At 40.8% G+C, this 26,399-nt stretch overlaps 1 protein-coding gene across 1 annotated transcript in view; it reads left to right on the top strand.

Annotated features, from left to right (window-relative positions):
* The window catches only part of LOC103265989 (dystrobrevin beta-like), a 69,896-nt gene extending 43,777 nt beyond the window's left edge, over window positions 1-26,119 (top strand). The window contains exons 5-8 of the mRNA XM_008063631.2: window positions 14,154-14,239; window positions 15,415-15,528; window positions 19,524-19,620; window positions 25,687-26,119. Coding sequence (XP_008061822.1) covers window positions 14,154-14,239; window positions 15,415-15,528; window positions 19,524-19,620; window positions 25,687-25,983 — 594 coding nt within the window. The 3' untranslated portion in view covers window positions 25,984-26,119. The remainder of the gene's footprint in view (window positions 1-14,153; window positions 14,240-15,414; window positions 15,529-19,523; window positions 19,621-25,686) is intronic.
* The last annotated feature ends 280 nt before the right edge of the window (window positions 26,120-26,399 follow it).

Raw genomic sequence — 26,399 nt, forward strand, 5'->3', positions numbered from 1 at the left:
ACCTGCAAAGGACTGAGTATTAGATTTCTCCACAGCAACAATAGAACAATTTCTTCATAAAAGAAAAAAAAAACAACCTTATATTTCAAAATAAAACCTCTCCAGCCTAGGCAATATAACAAGACCTTGTCTCTACAAAAAAAAAAAAAAAAAAATTAGCTGGGCATGATGGTGTGCACCTGTAGTCACAGCTAATCAGGAGGCTGAGGCTGAAGGATCACCTCAGCCCAGGAGTTTGAGGCTGCGATGAACCATGATCATGCCACTGCACTGCAGCCTGGACAACAGAGTGAGACCCTGACTCAAAATTTAAAAATAAATAAATAAATAAAACATCTGATTACATCCATGTTGCCAATGTTTGTGATAAAACTTTAAGAATTTTCCTTATGAAAAAGGACAATTCCTTAATATACTGAAAGGAACTAGCTAAACTGTTAAAAGTAAAAGAAGAAATAAAGACCCTTCCTGGCAAGGACTGAGAAAGGTCACAATAAGATTTATACTGGCCTTTGGGAGGCTGAGGTGAGTGGACTGCATGAGCCCGTGAGTTCGAGACCCACCTGGGCAGCGAGACCTCATCTCTACAATAAATTAAAAAATCAGCCGGGCGTGGTAGCACACGCCTGTAGTTCCAGCTACTTGGAAGGCTGAGGTGGAAAGATCGCTGGAGCCCAGCAGGTCGAGGCTGCGGTGGCCAGGAGCGGCCACTACACTCCAGTCTGGGCGACCGAGTGAGACTCCAACTCAAAAAAAAAAAAAAAAAAAGAAAAAAAGATTTATACTGGAAGCTGGGCACAGTGGCTCATGCCTGTAATCTCAGCACTTTGGGAGGTGGAGATAAGAGGATTGCCTGAGCCCACAGGTTCGAGACAGTCTGGGCAACATGGCAAGACCTCGTCTCTACAATAAGTCAAAAAAATTACCTGGGTGTGATGGCGCACACCTGAGGTTCTAGCTACTTGGAAGGCTGAAACCGAAGGATTGCCTAAACCCAGCAGGTCGAGGCTGCAGTGACCGTGGAGATGCCACTGCACTCCAGCCTGGGTGACAGAGTAAGATTCTGACTAAAAAAAAAAAAAAGGATTTATACTAAAAGAATAATCCTAATAATAATGTTTATTGAATATTTACTTTGTGCCGATCATTATTTTAAGTGCTTTGCATGTATTAGCTAATTTATTATTGAAATCAATATTGTGAGGAAGCTAAGCCTCAAAGAGAGCACATAGTTTTGTAAGTGGTCAGTTGTGGAACTGGGATATTATTCTGTCTCCTAACTACTGAGATTTAACTACTGAAGGCTGTAGTTCAGGAGAAAAGGAATTAAACTTAGAAGCAAAGAGTGAGATGGAAGAAGGAATGACCTGAAGCCAAAACAACAGACTATATTAGCATTAACCAGATAAAGAATGGAGTGTGTGCCCAGTGGGATATTTCAGCATATGTAAAGGCCCTGAGATTGGAGTTTCTCTGACCTGAAGGATGGCACTGTGGCTATTGCTCAGAGAACAATACTGGAATGAAGTTAGGCAGGCCAATTCACACAGGGCCATATTATACAAACTCAGTATGCCAATTTTAGAAATATGGACCAATTTATGTTTTCTTCTTCATGGCAGGTAGTGTTCTGAATGCTACAAATGGGGACTCTTGCTTTCTTTCTTCCCCAAAAAAGTAATTTTTCCCTATGGGTTTGTTTAGATTTCAAAATCCTTTTCTTGAGAATCTAATGTTAGGTTGCATACCTGACTTTAAAATTACTACTCTAAAGGTTAGTGAAATGGAGCAGAATGGGAAAAAATATCTGAGAAAAAGAAAAGTGGTATTTAATTAGTTAAACCCTAGCTGTGCCCACAATCAGTCACAACTGTTCAAGTTATTTTAGAAATTAAAATTTATAGATTAATTTGTTGATGTGGGCCATCCTGTGGTTGAATTTTAAAAGTTCAATATATGGGCCAGGCTCGGTGGCTCAGCCTGTAATCCCACACTTTGGGAGGCTGAGGTAAGTGGATTGCCTGAGCCCGTGGGTTCGAGACCCGCCTGGGCAATTTGGTGAGACCTCATCTCTATAACAAATCCAAAAAAAAATTAGCCAGGTGTGGTAGCATGCGCCTGTAGTTCCAGCTACTTGGAAGGCTGAGGCAGAAGGATCGCCGGAGCCCAGCAGGTCGGGGCTGCGGTGGCCGGGAGCAGCCACTGCACTCCAGTCTGGGTGACAGAGTGAGACTCCAACTTGGAAAAAAAAAAAAAAGTTCAGTATATGAGCCACCGTGCCCAGCCTATCTAATGCCATTGTATGGTCTTACTGACTTTACACCATACTTTTAAAATATTGTAAATAAGAGCTTCAAAGCCATTTGACCCTGAAAAGGAGATTCCAGTGCTCCTTTACTGCAAACAAGATAAGTCTCTTTACATCTGATAGTTTCTTATGCCAATTCTCTAATTCTTATGAAAATGATTGTTGTTAAAATGGTCTTGAGACTGAATACTGATATGGTCCCTTTCAGCTTCGGTTTATTTTGCAAAGTGTAGTGATCTTATAAATATTGAGCCTCTCAGGAAGGTTTCTTCTTGACCAGAGTTCTGTTAAATAGAAGACTTCTAATCCTCTAATCTCACACTGATACAAGTGCTTTGCATAAAGTGGGTGTAGTGCTCAAAAGAGTGTATTTATAGCCTGCCAAATAGGCTTTGTATTGATTTTTTTTCAAAGACCTTCTTCCACACCGTTAAATCATTTGAGCAGCCAGCGCTGCACCCTGTAGAGTCTGCTTCAGCATCTATGCCATAGCTTCTCCCTACATGGGGAGCGTGGCCACGGAAACCTCTTCAGGGTGACCTTTGACAAAAGACATTTTACATTGCTTAGATGAGCCAAGAGAGCTCATTTGTTTTCCTGAAGTGCCTAAGTTCCTTTAAAAAAAATTAAAACGAATGTGTGGTCAATTATAGTAATAACAACAAATTCTTAAATTCTTCGAGTTTCTTTACAAACTTCAGTATTGGAGGCAAACATTGTTTACCTTAAAGGAGTTTTTTTCCTTTATGAAAAAATTATGGAAAATTTGGAAGAAAGAGGAAACTATCACCCACTATCATACTGCCTCACACTTAAAACATTTCTGAGAAGCTTTCTTTCAGATAGTGGTCTCCCAGACTTCACAGTCCCATCATCTTTGTCAGCTGCTCCAGGCATACACCGTCTCAGAAATACCCTCATGGCTTCTTGGGATTAAAGGTGAACCGTGTCCAGTGGTGTTTTGCACATGTTCAATAACTCCAACCTCCTCTACAATAGACATTGTCAGACCTGGCCACATATTATAATCATGTATGAAACATTTTAAAAATATATAAATTCTTGACTTTTCCTTAGACCTACTGAGTCAGAATCTCTGGATTTAGAGCTCATCGATCTTATTGAAAAAAGAAATGAATACTCCTAGTCTTCTGATTTACAGTGAGCTTGGGAACCACTGCCTTAAACAACATTATTGGATTTTTGAGAGGTTAATAATCCACAGCTCTCCAGTTGGTCTAAGTGAGGTTGAATGATTCGGTCTGCCCCTGGGAGTTCAAGAAAGTCTAGCTGATGTCAGGCATACCTCTTTGGGACTCATCCTGCTACGTTCATACAAATGGAAGCCTTCAGTCTCTTTTTAGGAGGCTCCAGAAGTGCACTGCTGGATTACAGTTTACTGTATTGGCTTTCCTTGGTTTTATAACATTTGCCCAGTTTGACTTAAAGGAGTCTTGTTTCTTACCCTGTATTTTGCAGATATGTCTCATCTCATTAAAAATAATGGAGCTCTTGCCTGAGCCCGGGGGTTCGAGACCTGCCTGGGCAACTTGGTGAGACCTCATCTCTACAGTAAATCAAAAATTAGCCAGGCATGGTAGCACACACCTGTAGTTCCAGCTACTTGGAAGGCTGAGGTGGAAGGATCGCCAGAGCCCAGCAGGTCGAGGCTGCAGTGGCCAGGAGTGGCCACTGCACTCCAGTCTGGGTAACAGAGTGTGACTCCAACTCAAATAATAATAATAATAATAATAATAATAATAATAATAATGGAGCTCTGTGAGTCCACCTGAACCTGAAAGAATGCCCATGTAAAAGAAGTTAGATTGAAGGGACTTCAACACCTTATTCTCATGCAATAGTAAATGGATTCCATTCTTGGGAGCCTTCATTTGCTAATAGTAAAGATTTACTCTTATCTACCCTTGGGTCCCTATTTCTTTTTTTGGCTTTTCTTGCTCTGGCTTCAGTGTATCCATCCATTCAACCTAACAATTGCATTCATTATTAGGTACTTGATTATTATTTAACTATTAGATGATCTCTGACCTTTTGTCTCCTAAATTCATCCACCTTATGCTTCTGTGGCATTTGAGAAGTCTCTTTCCCCCAGAGGCTACCCTTCCTTTCTGCTTTGACCTAACAATAGAAGCAATTGCTACCATTTTGAGAGCCACCTGTATTTATAACCCTATGACAGATATTTTAGAAAATTTACCTCTGGTTCTCACAACAACTCTGTAAGATAGATATGGTTCTTTTTTTTTTTTCAGTTGGAATCTCACTCCTTTGCCCAGGCTGGTGTGCAGTGGCACACACACTTATGGCCACCCCAGCATCGACCTTCTGGGCTCCAGTGATCCTCCCACCTCAGCCTTCCGAGTAGCTGGAACTACAGGTGTGCACTACCATGCCCGGCTATTTTTTATTTTATTGTGAAGACGAGGTCTCGCCAAGTTGCCCAGTCTGGTCTAGAACCCATGGGCTCAGGCATTCCACTCACCTCGGCCTCCCAAAATGCTGAGATTACAGGTTGTGCCACGGAGCCCAGCCATATATATGATTCTTTTTTTTTTGACTTGGAGTCTCACTCTGTCGCCCAGACTGGAGTGCAGTGGCCACTTCTGGCCACTACAGCCTCGACCTGCTGGGCTCTGGCGATCCTTCCGCCTCAGCCTTCCAAGGAGCCGAAATTACAGGCATGTACTACCACGCCCGGCTGATTTTTTGATTTATTGTAGAGATGAGGTCTCGCTGCCCAGGCGGGTCTCGAACCCGCGGGCTCAGGCAATCCACTCACCTCAGCCTCCCAAAGGCGTGGGATTACAGGCTGAGCCGCCGAGCCCGGCTTATATGATTCTTAATGTGATTTTATAGAAGAAGAAATTGAGATACAGAAAAGTAAACTCAACTTGCCCAAGGTCCCACAGCTAGACTTGAGATTCAAATATAGCGTTATGTGACTTTATATATATATAAGAATTTAGTATACTCTAAATACTCCTGAGATTACTTTTCATATTTTTAGTCAGATATATAATAACCAATGATTTTGACTTATACATGACCAACATTTTCAGTACTTAGTATTATATAAATTGTTGTTTCTTAAATGTGTAGGGGATGTTCTACAATGCCCTAGTTTTGTCTGTTTTCAACAAGGTCAAGAACTCTGATTGGTTAGAGCAGTGTTTCGACCTTGGCCTCACATTGAGATTACCTGAGGAGTTTTTTAAAATACTGATGTCTGAGCCCACTTTAAAATACTGAGGTTGATTTAATTAGTCTTAGATAATACAACCTGGGCACTGAGATTTTAAAATCTCTCCAGGTGATTGTAACATGTAACTAAGATTGATGAGCACTGACTGAGAGTATGTTTCTAAACTGGAGATAAGCCAGAGTCACCTGACATGTTAGACGTGACCTTTAGTTGAGAACCGTTAGTTTAGGTAGAGGGCACAAGGCAGTCATTTTAGTTTCCCTGTTAGTCATAAAGTTCCTCGCCGTAATCTGCCACTTGGTAAAGCACCTATACTTTTACTCTTTCGGGCCATGTTTTGCCCTTCAGTAGGTCCCTTATTAGCTCACCTTGGACTAGAAAAGACTAAATATTCTTGAGACTTTAGTCAAGCTTGCCAAATAAAAGCTAAATCTCTAGGCTTAGTTAAAAGCTCAAAAATGTAAATCCTGAAGTTTCCTTGATTTCTGTAGCCTGGTTCATCTGGAATATGTTCAGAAAAAGTATTTAGGGGAAGGTTGAAAAGGTGCGTGTAATTATCTTCCTAGCCAGAGTGTGGATTAAATACTATCTCTGTCCTAACTTTCTAGGAAACTTTATATTTTCATAGCTTAGTAATGCCTATGATGCCTGAGTGTCCTTGAAGAAAATAGTTCTTCCTTGGGATTCAGGTTTCACTTATTGAAAGCAACCCTGGCAAGCCGGGCTCGGTGGCTCAGCCTGTAATCCTGCGCCTTTGGGAGGCTGAGGTGAGTGGATTGCCTGAGCCCGCAGGTTCGAGACCCGCCTGGGCAGCGAGACCTCATCTCTACAATAAATCAAAAAATCAGCCGGGCATGGTAGCGCATGCCTGTAATTCCGGCTACTTGGAAGGCTGTGGCGGAAGGATCGCCGGGCCCAGCAGGTCGAGGTTGCGGTGGCCAGGAGCGGCCACTGCACTCCAGTCTGGGTGACAGAGACTCCAACTAAAAAAAAAGAAGAAAAAAAAAGAGAGCAACCCTGGCTTTGAATTTGATACTTTTCAATTTTGTAAGTTTTGTTAAGGCACTGATGAGTTTTTTGTTTATTATTTCAGAGGTGACCAAGAAACTTCTTGAAAAACCAATTCTATTTAATGACATGAGACCTACATGAAAGAATTGATTAGATATGGCCAAATTCTTCACTGCTGTAACACATGATATTAAGTGGTAATGTCCATATTGGTCACCAGGGAAAACTCATTTAGCACATGACATTGCCTATTAAAGCTGTCAGCATAATTTTATCAAATAGGCTATATAATGATGATGAAGCCACAGGTATAGAATAATATTCAGAATGTGACATCCAATAATTGCAGTTAGGTGCCAGGCGCAGTGACTGCATGCCTGTAATCCCAGCACTTTGAGAGGTGGAGGTGAGAGGATTGCCTGAGCCCATGGGTTCAAGACCAGCCTGGGCAATTTGGTAAGACCTCGTCTCTACAATAAATCAAAAAATTAACTGGGCATGCTGGCACTGGCCTGTAGTTCCAGCTACTTGGAAGCCTGAGGCAGAATGATTGCCTGAGCCCAGCAGGTCGAGGCTGCAGTGGCCGTGAGCATGCACTCCTGCCTGGGTGGCAGAGTGAGACTTCGACTCAAAAAAAAAGGAAAAGAAAACTGCAGTAAGGAGCAACAGTTTTAACTGACTGTAGCCACAGAAGGGACAAGAAATGGAACTTTTTACTAACATCAGGACATTCTAAATAAATATATATTATTATTTTCTAAAAAAAGGAATTTCAGTAAGTAAATATGTTGTTGAATAAAAGAAAAATTGAGAGAATTAAGTAGTCCAGGGACCTGGAAGCAAATGAATTATCTGTGTGATACCATCCTTAGGGTTGTTCTGAGCTCCTTGGGAATTGGTCCCAACTAGGTTTTTGCAGTGAACCTGGTTCAATACACAATTGCCTCAGGATGTTCACTGAATGTTTAGGCTGGCTCTGGACTACCAGAAAAGATTCCAAGAATAGGGCTGTTATACATGTGGTTCCATTTGCACCATAATCATTGAGTTGAAGTTTCACAGGTTTCCTTCCACATGAATCAGGAACCATTTGGGATCTAGACGTGAGTTTGCTTGCCTTTAGGTCTTCTAGAAGGGAGCAAGGGAAGGGAGAGGTAAAAATACTTCAGCAAAGAGAAAAAAGTATGGAATAAATGAAGAAAATGTGTCAAAAATCTTGATAACTGTTTAGTTGAGTATATGGAGATATATTAGTTTTTCTCTGAGTTTAAACCGTCCATAATATATTTTAACTAAATTAAAATAGGGAACTATAAAAACAGTACCCACATCGCTTAACATTTCTGTGTACATACTTATGTGTGTGTTGCCATAGTACCAAGCCCACTCATTGCACATAGGTCCTCTGGAGTTCCAGGTTGTCTCCTTTGCATAAAGTGCTCTCATGATAACTTAATAGCTCTTGGGATGCAAGAGTACATTTCTCTTTCTAATTTTTTCACATCTTTAAAGCTGTCTCGCCTTCAGCTAATTCAGTGGCAGTTTATTCTAGAAGTTCATCTCTATTGAGTCTTTAATTTATCCAACTTGGTTTTCATAGAAATAGCAACTGTCTTTTCATCCTTGTATCTCATTGGCTTATGTGATATTTAATTAAAGTACATAATAGCAAGTACAACTAGGAACAAGCAGCTAATTTTCCTAGGCATGCAACTCAACTGATAGGAAGAGAAGTATATGGAAATATTAAGAGTGTAGGCTGCTAGCCGTGAGCCAGGGGCAGCAGTTACTGTGTTTCCCAGAGGGATTAGAGACCGTTACATTGTACCTGCTATGTTCACTAAGTAGAGTTCAATTAAGAGGCCTTCAACTATAATTTTTTTCCTGGGCTTCTCCTACTCTAGATGATACAACTCCTGAATCACTCATTGGGCCTGGGAGCTTCCTTGAATTTTAGCAGCGTGAACATAATGCCTTGACTACAGAGGTTCCAGGATTTCCCTAAACCCAGAACCATATGCCCTTTATGTAAGCTTCACAGTGTTTATTTGTCCTCATTTACTTATAGTTCTGGCTTTACTACCTGCTAGATTTGCACATAGAAGATATAATACATTTATTAGATATAATTTTATTTTGAGTTGTAGCATTTGTAAAGCATTGTGCTGTCCCCTGCATTATATCATTATATTCTCTCCATATCACTACCTATAAATATTCCCATTTCACAGACAAGAAAATGAAGGTATAGTAAAATAAAATAACTCAAGACCACATGACCAATAAGTAGTAAAGCTAGGATTCCTAACCAGTCTCCCAACTTTCTTTCCTATCCCACTACAGTAAATTCTTCACTTAGTTGCCAAAGCGATGTTGTTTATTTGTTTGTGTTTTAAAACTTTATTTCAGAACAGTTTCAGATTCACAGAAAGATTTCAAATATAGTATAGAGAATTTCCTATATTCCACACCCAGTTTCCCCTATTATTAACATCTTGTATTAGTATGGTATGTTCATTGCAATTAACGAACCAATATTGATACTTTATTATTAGCCAAAGTCCGTACTTTTCCCATACTTTCTTAGTTTTTATCGAATGTCCTTGTTCTGTTTCAGGCTTCCATCCAGGATACCACACTACGTGTATTTGTCATATCTTCTTAGGCTCCTCTTAGCTGTGACATTTTCTCTGACTTTACTTGTTTTTGATGACCTTGACAATTTTAAGGAGAACTAGTCAGTACTAAGTATATTGTACATGTCTATTAATTGGAATTTGTCTGATGACTTTCTCTTGATTAAACGAGGGTTACGGGTTTTGTGGAGGAAGAGGTAAAGTGCCATTTTATCCTGCCGTATCAAGAGGTGCTTATTGTCAACATGATGTGTTGCCATTGATGTTGATCTTGATCTCCTAGCAGTGTTTGTCAGGTTTCTCCAATACAAAGTTATCCTTTTCCCCCTTTCCCACTATACTCTTTGGAAGGAGGTCACTATGTGCAGGTTGCACTGAAGGAATGGGGATTTAGGCTCCACCTTCTTAAGGGCAGAGTATATACATACATTATTTTAATTTCTTCTTTATGGAAAATGTGTCCATTCTTCTCCATTTATTATTCAGTCATTTATCTACATAAATGTAGAACCGTGTTTTAAAAATATGTAATCAGGCCGTGTACAGTGGCTCACGCCTAGTAATTCCTGCACATTGGGAAGCCAAGACAAGTGGATTGCCTAAGCTCAGGGGTTCGAGATCAGCCTGGGCAACTTGGTGAGACCTCATCTCTACAATGAAATAAAAAACTTGGCCATTGCCTTACTAGACTCTGGTATGGCCATGTGCTCTTTGAGCTATGGCCATTACCATGTTTCCTGCCTTTGGCCCGTTCTCTACCTTGGGGAGGTGAATCTCTCCTCTCTCTCTCTCTCTCTCTCTCTCTCTCTCTCTCTCTCTCTCTCTTTCTCTCTCTCTCATTTACTTTTTAAATAAACTATATTTTCTCATCTTTAAAAAAAAAGGAACTTAGCTGGGCATGTTGGTGTGGGCCTGTAGTTCTAGCTACTTGAGGGGTTGAAATGGAAGGATTGCCTGAGCCCAGCAGGTCGAGGCTGCAGTGGCCGTGGTCATGCCACTGCACTCCAATCTGGGCAACAGAGTGATGCTCTAACTTAAAAAAAAAAAAAATGTAATCAGATTTTATGTGCCCTTGTTTGGCATTCTACTAGAGTGGCTTTACCCCACATTCAGAATGAAATAGAAACTTCTCTCCATGAAGCCCTGTGTAATTTAGGCCCAAGCTTCCGTTGCCAGTACGTGGCCTGCCACTGTTACCATAGCTCCCTCTACTCCTTCAGCACATACCTGAACACCCCACCCTGGAGCAGCTGTGGGGCTTTTGCCTTTCCCTGCTTTCTGCCCGCAGGCTCTTCCCTCAGACTTGCACCTGATTTGCTTCCTCACTTCTCTGAGAAGTGAGTGCATCTCTGAGAGCCCTTTCCTAATCACCTCATTTTCAGCCTTCTGCCCCACTTCACTCTAGTTCATTACCCTGTATTTCTTTTTTCTTTTTCTTTCCTTTTTTTTTTTTAATTGGAGTCTCACTGTGTCATGCAGGCTGGAGTGCAGTGGCACACTCACGGCCACAGCAGCCTCAACTTGCTGGGCTCAGGTGATCCTTCCACCTCAGCCCTCCAAGAAACTGCAACTACAGACATGTGCCATCACACCCAACTAATTTTTTTATTTATTGTAGAGATGAGGTCTCACCAAGTTTCCCAGGCTGGTCTCAAAACCTGGTATTTCTTTATCGCGTTTACCCCTTCTAATATCTGTATTTATTTATTTTTTGTTTCTTATTTTTCTCTCAGTGTCATGTAAGCTCCCTGAGAGTGGGGATTATGTCTTATTCACCACAGCATCCCTAGCTGCTGGAACAGTGCTCGGCACATAGGAGCACCTCAGAAATATTTGTTAAATAAATGAATGCACAGTCTGTTTAATTTTTGAAAGAAGTCATCTTCAGGTCTCTTCTGGCCAAAGTCTTTATAAACTAATAAATCCCCTTCTGTCTTTTTCTGTCCAGTATCCTGAAGGCATTTTAGGAAGGGGTCCCTGGCTCTTTTTTCTCCCTTGCCAAAGGAGCACATTGGTGCGTGCAGGAATAAATAAACAAAATCTTATGTTTCTCTGTTTTTTATGTTCATTTGACTATATTTAAAATTTTATTGAATGAAATAAGCCATCGTTAGACACTCACTACTGGGGAGTTCTGCCTGGTGTTACATGCAGGTGGAAGAGCACAACCTGCCAGAGCCAGTGACCCCGGGAACTGCTGGTCGGGATTGGAATCTTCTCCACACCCACTTCTTCATATCTGAGTTACAGTGCTTCTTGGAGCCAAAGACTCTGACCTGGTTAGGAATCTTTAGTGATAATGACTTTTGATGCATGTATTAAGCTCCTCTACAGAAGATACCTCAGCTTTGCAGTCACTCAAACCCAGAAAGATTCTTCAGACATTTCCAGTGAAATGCCACAGGGTTTCTATTTGTTGTCATATGAAGCAAATTCCTTTCTCTTTGTCTGTAATTTTCCCTGGTCTCAAGGAGCCATTACTTTTAACTTCAGTTTTCAGGAATGACATCCTATTATTCATAGCCACGTTCAGTCTCAAGCATGCCATTTTTCTGAGGCTCAACTCAGGCTCTCGCAAGGCTATGAATGCAGTATAGAAAATTTACTCAGCAGGCTGCCGGTCCACACTTCTCTGGAGGAAGAAAAATCTTTTTTCTTTTAAAAAAAGAAAAATATTTAATAATTTGGGGAAAAAAAGCCTCCTACCTAGATTTGCTGTGCTGTTTGCCCCTGGTTATTGCCACATGAAAAGAATAACTTTTTGAATCTTCGAGCTATAGATGGGAAACAAGGATTCTGCTTCATGATAGATCATGTTTCAGGCAGAACCTTAGAGTGAAGCATAGTGTCACCAAGCCCACATCAAGAGCTTCTCTTCTGGTTAATCAATAAAAGGGAAACAACATGTAGCCATCCATTTTTCTGTTTTGTGTTAATTGGCTGCCATATTCTTAAAAGAGGTAACAAGGATCAGAAATAGCAGTGAATATGCAAATCAAATCAAAGCCACATAATTTCTCTGGAGAAGATATACAGATGGCCAATAAGCACATGAAAGTGTTCAATGTATTATCAATAGAGAAATAAAAATAGAATCCACAATGAAATACTGCTTCACACCCTCTAGAATGACAAAAAGATGGACAATACAAGTGTTGACAAGGATGTGGGAAAACAGAACCTTAATTCCTTGTTGTCAGAAATGTAAAATAATGCAGCCACTTTGGAAAACAGTTTGGCAGTTTCTCAGGAGACAGTTACCCTGTGACCCAGCAGTTCCACTCCTAGATATATACTCAAGAGGAATAGAAAGTTAACACAAATGTTCATAGCAGTACTATTCAAAATAGCCAAGTAGTAACAACCCAAATGTCCATCAAATGTTGAATGGATAAATTAAATGTGATATGTCTATATAGAGAAGTATTATTCAGCCATAAAAAGGAATAAGTACTGATACATGATATAACATGGATGAACTTTGAAAACATTTTGCTAGATGAAAGAAGCCAGGCATAAAAGGTCAATATTGTATGATTCTATGTATATGAAATACCCATAATAAGCAAATCCATAGAGACAGAAAGTAGGTAGTGAATGCCAGGGGGTGTGGGGAGGAGAATAGGGAGTGACTATTAGTGGGCATGGAGTTTCATTTGGGGGTGATGAAAATATTCTGGAATTAGATAGTGGTAATGGATGCTGGGCCCGGTGGCTCACGCCTGTCATCCCAGCATTTTGAGAGGCCAAAGCAAGAGGATTACTTGAGACCAGCCTACTCAACATAGCAAGATCCTGTCTCTACAAAAATTAAAAAAAAAATTAGCCAGGCATGGGATTGCATGCTTGTGGTCCTAGCTACTTGAGAGGCTGAGGAGGGTAGAGCCCTGCAGCCCAGGAGTTCGAGGCTTCAGTAACCCATGATCATTCCACTGCACTCCAGCCTGGGTGACAGAGTGAGACCTGATTTAAAATTTTTTTAAAAAGGATAGTGATGATAGTTTTACAGCCTCATAAATACACTAAAAACCACTGAATTGTACATGTTAAAAGTAGATTTTATGGTATTATATCTCCATTTTTTAAAAGCTCACTACTACTAGGACCTTCGTACCTTGGATAGTTGAAACCAAAACGACAGTAACAGGTGTTGGTAAGGCTGTAGATAAATTGGAACTTGCGTTTATTATTAGTGGGATTGTCAAATGGTGTAGCCACTTTGGAAAACAACTCGACACTTTCTGAAATGTTACATATAGAGTTATTGTATAACTCAGCAATCCCATTCCTACATATTTACCCAAGAGAAATGAAAATATATGAACACAAATACTTGTAAATAAATGTTCATAGAAGCTTAATTTGTAATAACCAAAGGCCAGAAGCAGCAGACTACCACTCAACAATGAAAAGGAAAGAACTGCTAGGGCAGGTGTAGTGGTGTGCATCTGTAATCCCAGCTACTCAGAAAGCTGAGGCGAGAGAATCATTTTGAGGCCAGGAATTCAAGACCAGCCTGGGCAACAGGGCAAGACCCTGTCTCATTTTAAAAAATAAATTTAGAAATTTTTAAAAAGGAACTACTGGTTCATGGAGTAACTTGGATTAACCTTAAAACATCATGCTAATGGAAGCCAGAAACCAAAGACTATGTGTTGTATGATTACATTCATATGAAGTTTCTAGAAAAGGCAAAACTAGACAGAAAGATCAGTGGTTGCTTGACGTTGGGGGTGTGCGAAGCAGTTGATGACACTGGCATGAGGGAATTTTTTGTGGTGATGGAAAATGTTCTAAAATTGGACTATGGTGATGTTACACAACTGTTTAAATTTACTAAGACTCATTGAATTATATACTTAAAATGGGTAAATTTACAGTATGTAAATTATAACTCAAAATCTGTTTTTAAAAAGTCAACAGTCTGGGACTCTGGATATATTTAAATAAGGAAAAAAAATTTCTCCCATTTTAGACTCATCCTCCCACTGACTTGAGCTTTAACTTTGATGCCAACAAACAACAAAGACAGCTTATTGCAGAACTGGAAAACAAGAACAGGTAAGAAGGCAGAAGTCGAGCCTGTTTCTAAAGTCCAGGAATATTGTGTGTATCTGATTCTTGTTTTCTTTGCAGATTAGATGGCTTTTGAACACAAAGGAAGATCCCACCTCAGTGATTATAGTCTAGCCCAAGTCCAATAAATGCCCTGGATGCTCATTTGCACATGCCCTTGATTCTGGTAGTCCAAAGCCCTGCTCACTTACCCTCAGGTAGATTCATTTTCCCAGGGCCTCTTCCCACACACCAGCATGTTCCCCTCTCACAACTGCTTGGTCCACTTTACTTCCCAGCAGCATTTTGTTGTATCTAGTCATCTTGTTCTGACCTTTTATGCTACATGTACCTCTCTGGTCTCTCATCAAAAGGTCATTTAAAGTCCTGGAGGGCCAGGCTCAGTAGCTCAGCTTGTAATCCCAGCACTTTGGGAGGCCGAGGCAAGTGGATGGCCTGAGTCTGCAGGTTCGAGACCAGACCAGGCAACTTGGTGAAACCTCGTCTCTACAATAAATAAAAAATTAGCTGAGCGTAGTAGCACATACCTGTAGTTCCAGCTACTTGGAAGGCTGAGGCAGAAGGATCACCAGAGCCCAGCAGGTCAATCCTGGGGTGGCCATGAGCATGCCATTGCACTCCAGCCTGGGTGACAGAGTGAGACTTCCAACTCAAAAATAAATAAAGGCACAGATACCAGACAACACACTGCACTGAACTGTAGAAGTCAGAACGAGACCCGACCTAATACAGCCAGCATACGTAGAGGAAACAGCAGCTGTCCACCAGTCGGGGTCAGTCAGGGAAAGAGAGAGGGCAGGGAAGACCTGGAGAGGTCAGTTTAGGGCTTGCCTGCATCAGGAGGTTTCAAGGAGTTCTCTTTTCCTTCCCCCTGAGAGGGACAGAGTAAGTAAAGCATTCCAGCTGTCATTTACCTTTTGTGGAGATTTTTCAACTTCTTGAGTATTTTTATGACTTTTCCTACCACAAAGGGTTGTTTTGCTGAGGAAATGTCAAGAGAAGCAATATCAAGAAGGTGTCCATTTCACATCTTGGTCAACTGGAAGCAGAACAAGATGGGTAGAGCAGGCACTGCTAGAGTAGAAACTTCTAACAGGGAGAAGGAGAGAGCGAGCCGAGAAGCATTGTGCAGCCGTCTTTCATCTGTCCATCCTCTCTAGAGAAATCCTGCAAGAGATTCAGCGTCTCCGTCTGGAACATGAGCAGGCTTCCCAACCCACTCCTGAAAAGGCCCAGCAGAACCCCACGTTGCTGGCAGAACTGCGGCTGCTAAGGTAAGTAGGGATACTGCACCACTGTCTCCAAACTGGGATCTGCTTTGGTAGGAACTTAGCTCAGAAACCCAAAGGAATCTGCATATTAGTATAACTAGCCCTGTCAGAACAAGCCATTAGCAAGTCCCACCCATTAGGTTTTTGTTTCACATGTTTGTGTTTCATTATTAATCACTCTGAGAACTTCAGCCATCATCACAGAATGAGGTAAATACCAGTTTCTGAGCTCAAGGACCAGCAGAGCAGCGTTTCTATTTCTGTGATTGCTTGAAAACTGTTGTGGTGTGGTCTCTCTCCTTACCTTACTTATGAGTCTGACTTTAGAGGTGGTTGGCAGGAATAAAGCTTTCCTTTTCCTATGAATCTGTTCTCCTGGCACCTCGTAGTCAGTAATACTCTGACTATGCACCTGAGTGTGGTGGCTCATGCCTGTAATCCCAGCACTTTTGGAGGCAGAGGCGAGAGGATTGCCTGAGCCCAGGGGTTCGAGATCAGCACTGGCAACTTGGCAAGACCTCATCTTTACAATAAATTTTAAAAATTAGCTGAGTGTGGTGGTACATGCCTATAGTTCCAGCTACTTGGAAGGCTGAGGTGGAGGGATCACCTGAGTCCAGCAGGCCAAGGCTAGAGTAGCCATGAGCATGCCACTGCACTCCAGACTGGGTGACAGAGTGAGACTCTGACTCAAAAAAAAAAAAAAAAAAGGATGCTTCCTATTCCTATGCACATCCTCTGAGACATGAAACCACGTGGGAGTCCCTTGCACCATCACTTCTACGTAAATAGAAACTGTCTCAAGGTTAAGAAACCAGGGACATAGAAACAAAATGGGAATAGAGAGCAGCTTCCCAGTTGATGCTGTTTTGGAAGGAATGGGGAAGTCTTCTCAGGAGAGCATAGCATGAGAGTGATCTGATCCATTATTAGGGATTTATTCCCCATCAGTCTTAGAAACTGTGTGTGTGTATATACTCTTCTGTAAGTTAAGACATTATGGAAACTAAGTTTAGTGATTTGATTCTCACCAGATCTCTACATTTCCAAATAGTGGGTTCTTTCTGCTTAGGTAGGTTTTTAATCTGCTGTGATCTGGGATTCTGCATAGATGGATACCTTTGTTTTCTAAAGCTCTTCCTTTGGTAATTTGGCCTCTCAACCATGATTTCTTTTCCCAGAGAACAGAGATTCTTGTTTTTCCTTAGGTATCCTACTGTTTAGATTTATATCATTAGTAAGTCATGAAGAATGTAAACTGTGCAGATGAAAATCATTAGATGTATAGAGATTCTCATTCTCCTGAACATTTATCTTAATTTCTAAATTTACTTGGGATGACATTTTGCTTGCTCTGTAGTTCACTGCCACACACTTGGGATGTTAGTACAGTTGATGTCTTACTAGGAGGAATGGGAAAACAAATGCTGCTGACTTGGGCAGAGGGTAAGTCTAGGCTATCAGCATGAGATGCACCTGTTGTCTAGTGACTATTTTATATCTAGAAGAGAAAAAAACTGTCATCTTTGATTCTAACTGGAACTGGAACTTGGATTGCTAAAAGTACTCAGTTAAGCTGGAAAAATCTGAAAAGTATCATAGATGTAGCAAGCACAGGGCTGAGTCTAGGGGGTCTCACATAGGGCAACAAGAAGCAGGAATTTAATCTAAGTCCAAGGAGAGTCTAAAGCTTGAGCAATAAGAAAGTATTTAGTCTCAAAAGTAGCTTCTATGTCACTGAAGAAAGGAGGGAACATTTAAAAGTATACTGACACAGTGTTTATGCATATGAACAAAACATACTGGCTCTCTACCTTGCTGTATGCAAAAAGCCAACACCAGATGGATTAGACATGAATATAAAACTTGAAAGCTTCTAGAAGAAAACATAAGAGAATTTCTTTAGGATTTTAGAATAGAAAATAATTCCTCAGAATTACTAACAATGAAGGAAGTTGGTAAATTCATTAATATTAAGAACTTTTGTTTATCAAAAGGCATGTGAAGGGCAGGATTCATTTATAGGTAACTGACATCCTTCTGATGTTGATCAATATACAGGAGTCCAGGGACTGCCAATACCTAGCTAGCATAATAAAACGAAACAATTTCATCTGTAGGATTAATGGTTATGCATCTTGACCACCAGGGTTGTCTTTATTTTTTTTATATTTTTTTATTTTTTATTTTTTGAGCTGGAGTCTCACTCTGTCGCCCAGACTGGAGTACAGTGGCCACTCCTGGCCACTGCAGCCTCGACCTGCTGGGCTCCAGCGATGCTTCCGCCTCAGCCTTCCAAGTAGCTTGTCTTTATTTTTAATGGTAGGTTTGTAATGATAATTTGTATGACAAATGTCTGTCATAAATGTATATGATATGAAGCAAAATGAGGAAATGAATACCTATGAACCCATGTCCAATTTGGAAACTCTTATATTGTTAAAACAATGTCGTTCCTTAACTTAGTTCCTTGCTTCCACCTTCCCCACAGAATGAACCTCTTTTCAGAATTTGTTTTATCACTCTCTTGTTTTTAAAACAGTATAACCACATTATTGTCATCCTATATAATAAAATGTTTCATTTTTATTTTTAAGCATAATAGAAATATGTAGTCACCTAACTCCACTCAGGATGGCCATTATCAATAACTTAAAAAACAACAGATACTGGAGAGGATGCGGGAAAAAGGAAACACTTCTACACTGTTGGTGGGAGTGTAAACTAGTGCAGCCTCTGTGGAAAACAGTTTGGGATTCCTAAAAGATCTAAAAATTGACCTTCCATTGACCCTGCAATCCCTCTACTAGGAAGATCACTCCATAAAAAGATACCTGCACATGCATGTTTATTGCAGTATTACTCACAATAACAAAAACATGAACCCAACTGTGCTGCCCATCAAAAGAGGACTGGATAAATAAATATACATTTACATGATGGAAAATTACACAACCATAAAGAAGGACAAAATTATGAGCTTCACAGCAACTTGGGTGGACTTAGAGTCTATAACACTGAGTGATCTGTTACAGAAACAAAGAGCTGGATACCACATGTTCTCACTCATCAGTGGACCTTGAACAATTGACGTACCTGTAAGAAAGGAATTGGCAGTAGTGGGAAACCGCCAAGGAGGGGGGAGGGCAGGATTGACAGTAGTGGGAAACTGCTGGGGAGGGGGGTACCTACATAATGAACATCTCTATACCTAACCCTGAATTGTACCCCACAGCTTTAAAATTAAAAAAATTTTTTAAAGAAAAAAAATGCAGTCTTTTGAGGCCTCCTTCCCACCCCTAGGATTCCTCTTTAGGATCCTTCCTTGTTGTTACATATAACCGTGGTTTGTTCATTTTCACCTTGTGTTATAATTGTTTGGTCATGCACAATACAGAGAAAGAATGTTGCATCCAGGCTCTGGATTCAAAGAAGGAAGTCTTCCTAGAAGACTGAATGAGTAACTCTTCCTTATCAAGGATCTACTGCACTGGAAATTGAGGGAGTATGAAGACTAGAAGACAATTAGTCCACCCTAAAAATCCAGTTTTGGAAACAAAGCATAAAATATTTTGGGTAGTCAGCTAAATAATAATATACAACATCAATAAACAGTATGGATAAGAAATCTGTATAGGAGAAGATGTAGATATAAAATACACATTAATGGCTATGTGCAGTGGCTCACACCTGCAGTTCCAGTGCTTTGGGGGGGCCAAGGCAGGAGGATTGTTTGAGGCTAGGAGTTCAAGACTAGCCAGCTAATTTTTTAAAAGTTAGCTAGGCTTGGTGATACCCACCAGTAATCCTAGCTACTTGGGAGGCTGAAGTGGGAGGATTACTTTGTCCCAGAAGTTTGAGGCTACAGTGAACCATGATCATACTGCTCCACTCCAGCCTGGGTGACAGAGCAAAACTCTGTCTCTAAAAAAAATAAATACACAAGCAAACAAGAAACATTTTCTGTTTCTCTCTGATGGGCTTCTTCTCTTGGACAGGCAAAGGAAGGATGAGCTGGAACAGAGGATGTCAGCCCTGCAGGAGAGCAGGCGGGAACTGATGGTCCAGCTGGAAGGACTGATGAAGTTGCTGAAGGTAAGAGCCTGCGGCCTGTGCTTGGGTCTGCTCCTCCCATCTGCTCAGCTGTCTGGGATGTCACAACAGAGCGAGGCTAAAGGCTTGACTACCACCCTTAGAACCAGTTTTTAGGTGATCCTTCATAAGTGTAGCCTAATTGGGTATCAAAGTCATCTAAATCTGTGTAAATCCAGATTATTAACAAATGAATATCTGGAAATAGGGTAATGTTCTTGAGTAGTTGCTTTTATGAATAAATAGGAACATTTATAAATATGATATTAGCTATGTATAAATGAATAATGCTTTTCAACTACTTAAAGTTTCTTTTAAGGCAAGTTTTCAAATATTATACCTAAATACTTAACAAATATTAAGTGTCCTACTGTAATAAGTGGTTTGGAGGCAAATTGTATTAGTCAGGGCTCCCTAGAGAAACAGAGCCAATAGGATGGATGAATGGATAGATAGATTTATAAGAGCGGGTTTATTATGAGAATTAGCTCACATAATTATGGAGGCAGAGAAGTCCCATGATATGCCTTCTGCACCATGGAGACCCAGGAAACCTAGTGTTGTCATTCAGTCTGTGTCTGGACAAGCCTGAAAACTAGAGGAGCTGATGCTGTAACTCATAGTCCAAGAGGTGGGTTGCAGGGATAGGTGTTGGGTCATGGGTGTAAGACCCAGGTTCTGAAAGCCCAAGAACCAGGAGAGTTCTAATGTCAGAGAGCAGAGAAGATGAATGTCCCTTCTTGAGAGGAAAGAGGAAATTCGTTCTTCCTCTGCCTTTTTGTTCTATGCAGGTCCTCAATGGATTGAATGCTGCCCGCCCACATTGGTGAAGGCAGATCTTCTTTTCACTGTCTACTGATTCGAATGCCAATCTCTTCTGGAAACACCTTCACAGACACACTAGCTGGCCATCCCTTAACCCAGTCGAGTTGACACATAAAAGTAACCATCACACAAACTCATTCTAATCAATAACTTTATTAGAGCATATTACCTCTAGGTTTGGTATACTGGGGACCTGAATCAGCCTAAGCTAATTCAGGTATATCTATTTTTGTTGAAGAGTATATAACAACTCTTACACCCCAGAACAAAGAAAGGCATGCTTGGCATTTTAATGTCTTCACATGGACAATTTTATTGGCACCGAACAAGAATGTTTACTCATTATGCAGTAGCAATACCAGAACACTTGCTCACGTGTTACTTTCTCAGTTCCTATCCGTCGATGCTGGAACCCCACTGTATTTCATAGTATGACAGATGACAGTCAGAGTGAAAATCACAAAAACGTAGAGTGCTTCAAAAGCCAAGCCCATGGGAGTGAGTTTAATCCAGTAATAAAGGGAAGTCATTGAAGATTTCAAAAACAACAATTTAGAAAAATATTTGGGACAGGTTAAGAAGGAAAGGATGATAGGAAACTAATGCAATCCTCCAAAGTGACAAGGGTCAACTAGACATGGCAGCCCAGAAAAATAAAAACTTGCAGACTTTTCTTCCATTTTCTATTCTAAGCCACTCTCTTAATAATGAAGCTCGTGGGTATTAGCAACTTAGATAAATGTAGCGTTTGTGTTTAAACAGACTTTTGACTTGTTCAAGATGATTACTTTTTTTAGTATTAAACTGAGACTTTTTTTTTTCTTCCTAGATTTGGTCCTGGGTTTGGGGTTTGTTTTGCATGGACATGTTTTTACATTAATCCTGTTAGCAGGATTTTTCCTCAGAAATATTTTATGTCCAAGTGGGTCTTGTTTAAGGAAAATCTTATGTAAAAACCTGGCCCAAATCCTACTAACAGTTGTCAGATATCCAGCTAAGCAACCCAGTCACCACTCTAAACAGCAGAGATGCACTTGAACATATGTGACCTATGTAACATCTGGAGTCACGTGGGGCATTCAAAGCCATGCTGTCATGGGGTTAGTATCCCTGTGGGGCAGGAGAGATTCAGGGATCCACTCACCCCTTCCATGTGTCAAAGCTCCCTTTCAGAAAGATGCCCCAGCACAGCTGGGAAGGTGCTCCAAAGTGATTTTTGTAAAAGACAGTACTGAAGGGAAGTGAGGGTGCATTTTCCCTGAGTGATACACTATACTTCGGATTGTCCCTGCATTCCTCAGAGTGACTGGCTCAGACCCCCACACATACCACTGTCACCTTGCAGTGTGCCACTGATGCTTATGTCCAAGGGCTAAGCAGAATGAGCGAATGCCTGGAGCTCTGCTCCCAAATCCTGAGTTTCTTTATATTTCCAGCTATTGTCTTAGAAATGTCATAATTTCAGTAAAATAAGTAGGACACTACCACCCCATTTTGTAGGATCTCCTGCCAAGTTCTTTTTTTTTTTTTTTTTTTTTTTGAGTTGGAGTCTCACTCTGTCGCCCAGATTGGAGTGCAGTGGCGGCTCCCGGCCACCGCAACCTCGACCTGCTGGGCTCCAGCGATCCTTCCGCCTCAGCCTTCCAAGTAGCTGGAACTACAGGCGTGCGCTACCACGCCCGGCTAATTTTTTTGATTTGTTGTAGAGATGAGGTCTCATCAAGTTGCCCAGGCAGGTCTTGAACCCACGGGCTCAGGCAGTCCACTCACCTCGGCCTCCCAAAGTGCTGGGATTACAGGCTGAGCCACCGAGCCCGGCCTTCTGCCAAGTTCTTAAATGCCTTATCGTTTACTCACCTGACTGGCTGAGGCCATTTAAACTGGGAAGAAAAATGTGCAAATACAAACCCAGGAATGTTGTCTTTTTATCCATTGAGTAGAATTCACAGTTGAAAATCTCATGTGTTTAGTGTTCAGCTTCCTAAAAGAATTACAGCATAATCTTCATTTGTGTATTATATGCATTCCTAAAAGGTCATGCATAGGAATCATTGACTTCTATTAAAATTTCAAAGATGTTTTCCTATAACTAAAAAAAAATATATTCATCAACTCATAAAGTACCCTTTAGAAACCTAATTTTAATTTCAAAGGACTGTCCTGCTTTCATTGATGTTCAGTCTGCTAGCATTTAATTCTCTCATAAAACAGCTGTAGGCAGTTAGTCAAATGGACAATCAAGCCACATGGTCTGGGATACTCATAAATTAAAATACATCACACAGTAAATTTCCATTTCACAGGGAGTTCTTTCATTCTACTACTTCAGTAAAATATTATGTACTTTATTTTTTATCTAAATATGATAATTTAAGAAAGCATACATAGGAAGTGACATCACTGTTTATTCATTCAACAAAAATGTTAATCCAATTTTGGAACAAGGCAGGGTAAAATTAATTTTTTGTTTATTTAACAAAAATGTACTGAGTTCCTAAGTATCATGTTAAGTATTTGGGATATAGTGGTGACTAGGCTCAATCCCTAAAAGCAAGGAGTATCAAGGATCTTCTTTTTTTTTTTTAATGACAAGTATAGACTGACACTCAGGTATCCATGTTTCTGTACCTATCTTTCCCTTACACTTTTTCTCCTGATTAATAAGTATCTAACTAACCTTTGCCTTAAACTTCTTCTTTAATCTGAAATGGTTACGTGTTGGTGTTTCTAATTCATTTCCCAATTTTTCTACTGCATTTTCCATTTTTCTCATACTGCTTTTGAAACAAATTTACCAGATGAATTCTGCAGTTTTAAATTTCAACCTCATTTGCAAATGTTTACCTAGTTTGAATGTACATTTTTATTTGTTTTACTACAGTGGCTATGCCATTGCTTTGGTCAACCCTCCAGACTTTTCCCATGTGAAAGAGACATGTTTTTGGGTGACATAAGCAGTTCTGAATTTGCACTTTATAATTAAGGTATTATTACTTACTTTAAATCAAGTTGGCTCTATCCCTTGTCATCAGTCAAGGTTTACTGACCCAGTTGAGGAGTTGAGAACACAAAGGTTTTAAGACCTCAGATCTGACCTGTTTACTGTGTTGATAGAGCCTTAAGGCTTTATCTGAATAGCTTTTGTGAGTTTAAACTATACAACATCCTAAGTACACTTTGCCAAAGTCCACCCACCCCCAATACCAATGTACATGGAGGCCCTCAAAGTCCTGAAAGCACTGCCCTGCCCACCGTCCCCATCTTAACCTGACACGTGTCTAACTGCAAATATAATGATTTCATATCTTTGGACAGATTTGTATAGCAGAGTCACCAGATGTGCAAGTACGAAACATTGCTTTCTAAAATTTCCCATTTTATTGGACCAAGGCAAAGTTGTCTATAATACCAAACTTAAGAAAAACTGTGAAAATAGGGAGGTGTCTTAGAAACAGTTCTAATAAATTATATACTGGTCTTTTAACCTCAGATACAATTTCAGCCTGTTCAGATTGCCTTATCCCGCCCCCACCATGTCTATTTCCATTTCAACACTTAGGGCCAGCAATGAAAACACATTTTTAAGTTGTTTAATAACTCTCCTACGACTGTTTGCCTTGCCTTGTGAATGTAAGAAAAGTGTCCTTCCCCATAGGGAAGTCTGGCCAGGAAGAGAGATTGCTTCCCAACTGCAAAGCTCAAGCTTGTGACCAGAGTTGTGTAAGTGAAGGGCTCTGACTACAGGCTGCTTGAGCCCATGCTCAGGGCTCCCTGCCTGGCCTCGGGTGGATTTAGCTTTGGTCAGGCATCCAGCAGCTAGTTTGATTATGAACAGCACCTTCCTGTGCTGAGTTGACTCTCCTCAACAGATTTCATGGTGTGCATCTAATTTCTAGCAGGAGTAAAAATTGTTTTCTCCAAGTTTTTACTTACCCTCTCCCTTTTGTAATTCCTTTTCATTACAGAGCTCATTCTCGCCATTGCAGATATGTAGACTATGCGAGAGCAGGAGCACTTACCCACTCCTGAGACTTCCTAGACACATGTCCAGTAAAGACTGCCTGCATGGATGGGTTCAATATAAATAGAACCATTGCACAGCTTTTATATTTACATACTTGTCCAAAGAACTGAGGCTCCCTAACCGCAGTGACCCACACTGAGGCACAGAAAGAGGAAGTGAAGAGACCCATTAAAAGACAGAGTAACTGAGGCACAAAGGTTTGAGACGAGAGCAACTCGAAAGTGTTTGTGTCATCTTTATGCTTTTTTCTGCATTGTGCAGCAGTGTGTTCATTTGTGCAGTCAATTGCTAGTTAGCAGGTGCCTGCTCTATGTACCATCACTGGAAGGTTCTCAAAGACAGAGACTATTTCTTGGTGTTTCCAGGACCTCATGCATAAAAAGTCCTGAATAAGCATGTGTTGAATCAGTGAAAAGTCAAGGTCAAGAATTCTTTTTTGAGGGACCTTTCAGGGTCCTGAAGCAGTCACCAGCTTACTGGGGGAAGTGGACATGCATGGTGTTCCCCGAAAAAAATGACAATGTGTCTAAAGCAAGTGGAGAGGGTGCAGTTCTAGCATGTGTAGTGGTGGAGGGACTAAATAAGAAAAGAACTTGTGGTAGGTAGAATTGCTAGTTAGGAAGTTATTAGAGCAATGGTTCTCAAACTAGTGTGCATCAGAATCAGCTGGAAGGTTGAACACGTTGCTGTGCCCCACACCTGGAGTTTTCATTTGGTAGATCTGGGGCAAGGCACAAAATGTGCATCTCTGACAAGTTTCCATATGCTGCTGGTCTGTGTTCCACACTTCGATTACCACTAGATAAGTGTACCTAAACACATGTAAATGTTGTGAATAGTGAAACAGAATGACTAGTATAGAATTTTAAGTTGTGGTTAAACTTCCTCTTTCAGTTTACTCTAAATAGTTATACGACCTTAGGCAGGTCAAACCCTCTAGGCCTCTTTCATCTATAATAAGAAAATGGAACTAGATGGTTTCTAAGATTCTTTCCTTCCAACTCTAGAAGTTAACACTGACTTAATTGGATGGGGCAGGGGCCTGCCATTTTCTTTGTCCCACTGCTGCTTCTGTGGTAGACAGAGACTTTGATCACAGAACCCATGGGCCTGGCCTGGTTTGCCTGATTCTTCTATCATTTCTTCCCAGTGTTTGTGGTGATGGGCATTAATTTCTCTCCTTTTTTCCTCTGCCTTTTTTTCGTCTTCAACACCTCTAGGAGGAAGAGCAAAAACAGGCAGTAAGTGACCTTCAGAATTTTCCATCAACTCCTGTTCCTTTTGCATGGTCTTCTTTTCCTCGTATAAATGTATACTCTCTCCTCTCCGCTCTGCACAACTTCATATCTGAAGAACTGACTATATGCAAAACCCTCAGTGGGTCTCTCCATGGTGTTGTAAAGTGGCCTGAAAGTTCAAGTTGTGTTTACCCAGTAGAGCATGTTCTTACTTCAAACCAGAACTTGTTGAATTGTTTTTTAAGTGCACATCTGTTGTGTTTAATTATGCATGATTAGCCAGGCTACCATTGCATCTTCCTGCTTTTTCATTCTCTCTTGTTTTGTGTCTAGGGTGGCTTTAAATTGCTTGAAACGACTTTTGGGGTGGTGAGGGTGACCTCATGTCATGAATGAATGTGCATGAAAATTAGTAGTTCTTTTTTTTTTTTTTTGAGTTAGAGTCTCACTCTGTCGCCCAGACTGGAGTGCAGTGGCCACTCCCAGCCAACGCAGTCTCGACCTGCTGGGCTCCGGCGATCCTTCCGCCTCAGCCTTCCAAGTAGCCGGAATTACAGGCATGCGCTACCACGCCCGGCTGATTTTTTGATTTTTATTGTAGAGATGAGGTCTCGAATAGTTCTTTTGATAACTGTAGATGTCCTACAGTCTTGATCAGGCTTCTGGATGCTCGGGTTTCACTTGCCTTCTTAACA

Source organism: Carlito syrichta, unplaced genomic scaffold (genome assembly GCF_000164805.1).
Source record: "Carlito syrichta isolate Samal-C Ts95f unplaced genomic scaffold, Tarsius_syrichta-2.0.1 Scaffold306971, whole genome shotgun sequence".
In the NCBI taxonomy this organism is placed as follows: domain Eukaryota; kingdom Metazoa; phylum Chordata; class Mammalia; order Primates; family Tarsiidae; genus Carlito; species Carlito syrichta.